Genomic DNA, 1,136 nt, shown 5'->3' with positions numbered 1-1,136 from the left:
CCCTCTTACCCTCACAGGTGTCGTCTCCCTCTGACATCAGCTCGTCGTCAGAGCAGATGTTCAACACGTTCACCAGCATCTCCGTCACTGTGTGGAAACACAAGAACACAGAGTCACACACACGTGCAAACGACACGACGACACCGAGCGTCAAGGTTTTTAATTCTCCTGATCAGGAGGTTTCACTCGGACCAATCAGCTCCAGATGTCTGATCCAGTTTCTAACACTGAGTATCTGCAGCTCATTAAATACGTCTCTACATGCGACTGATGATTGTTTTCATTATTGATTAACTGGCCAATTATTTTCTCCATTGATCCTTCAGTCTATAAAACGTCTGCTTTAATAATAATACATCAAATCCTTAGATTAGAGACCGTGTTCTGCCTCAGAAAGATTCAAACGATTATTGATCGAGTGATCGATTAGTTGCAGCTGTGTGAGTCCGACACATGAAACAGCTGCAGCTAATAAACCTGATACACCTTCACATTCACGAGCTGATTCCAACCATCAGGTTTAACTGAAGAAGGTCCTGAAGGTGATGGGATGTTTCTACAGGTTCAAATTATATTTAAGATTTTTAAATACCACAGAAAAAGAAATGAAATGTGTGACATTCGTCCTGGTGGAGGAATGATGGAAACATCTGCGCTCCTCAGCTCTATGTAACAAGAGCTCTGAAGAGAGATGAGCGACTGATGTTCCCCAGATTAACGTCCGGATCAACCAGCAGCTCCTGAAGCTTCCTCCAGTCACAACACGCTTCAGGTCATTTAAAGGGAGCGCGTGGTGATGATGTCATAAGAGCTGCAGCCATCGTTGTGTTTACAAGAGCGGACATTCTTACTTCATTTAGGAAATCTTCCTCACTTTACGTTCAGTGCGTGAATCCTCTACACACACACACACACACACACACACACACAGTGACAGGACTCTCACCTTTCTCTCCGACGAAGGGCAGAGACCAGGTGAACACGTCCATGAAGTTGGGCAGCCAGTAGGGATGAGGGGAGCAGTTAAACTGCCGGATGTTCATCACATTATTCTCATATTTCAGCACCGCCGCTGAGGACAGAACACACACACACACACACACACACACACACACACACACACACACACACACACA

The 1,136-nt window shown here is 45.3% G+C and overlaps 1 protein-coding gene across 2 annotated transcripts in view; it reads right to left on the bottom strand.

Annotated features, from left to right (window-relative positions):
- LOC111658490 (serine/threonine-protein phosphatase 2B catalytic subunit beta isoform-like) overlaps window positions 1-1,104 on the bottom strand; it is a 14,248-nt gene extending 13,144 nt beyond the window's left edge. The window contains exons 1-2 of one of the 2 annotated variants that reach the window (XM_023411029.2): window positions 947-1,104; window positions 10-87 (exon numbers count right to left, since the gene is read on the bottom strand). In XM_023411029.2, the coding sequence (XP_023266797.1) occupies window positions 10-87; window positions 947-1,043 (175 nt within the window). In that variant the 5' untranslated portion in view covers window positions 1,044-1,104. The remainder of the gene's footprint in view (window positions 1-9; window positions 88-946) is intronic. The other variant, XM_087175309.1, reaches the window with a different exon arrangement.
- Between the last annotated feature and the right edge of the window lie 32 nt (window positions 1,105-1,136).

Source organism: Seriola lalandi, unplaced genomic scaffold (assembly GCF_002814215.2).
Source record: "Seriola lalandi dorsalis isolate HSWRI2012SDOR001 ecotype SW California unplaced genomic scaffold, Sedor1 jcf7180002054444, whole genome shotgun sequence".
NCBI classification, from domain to species: Eukaryota; Metazoa; Chordata; class Actinopteri; order Carangiformes; family Carangidae; genus Seriola; species Seriola lalandi.
This window is presented reverse-complemented; position numbering and strand designations above follow the sequence as displayed.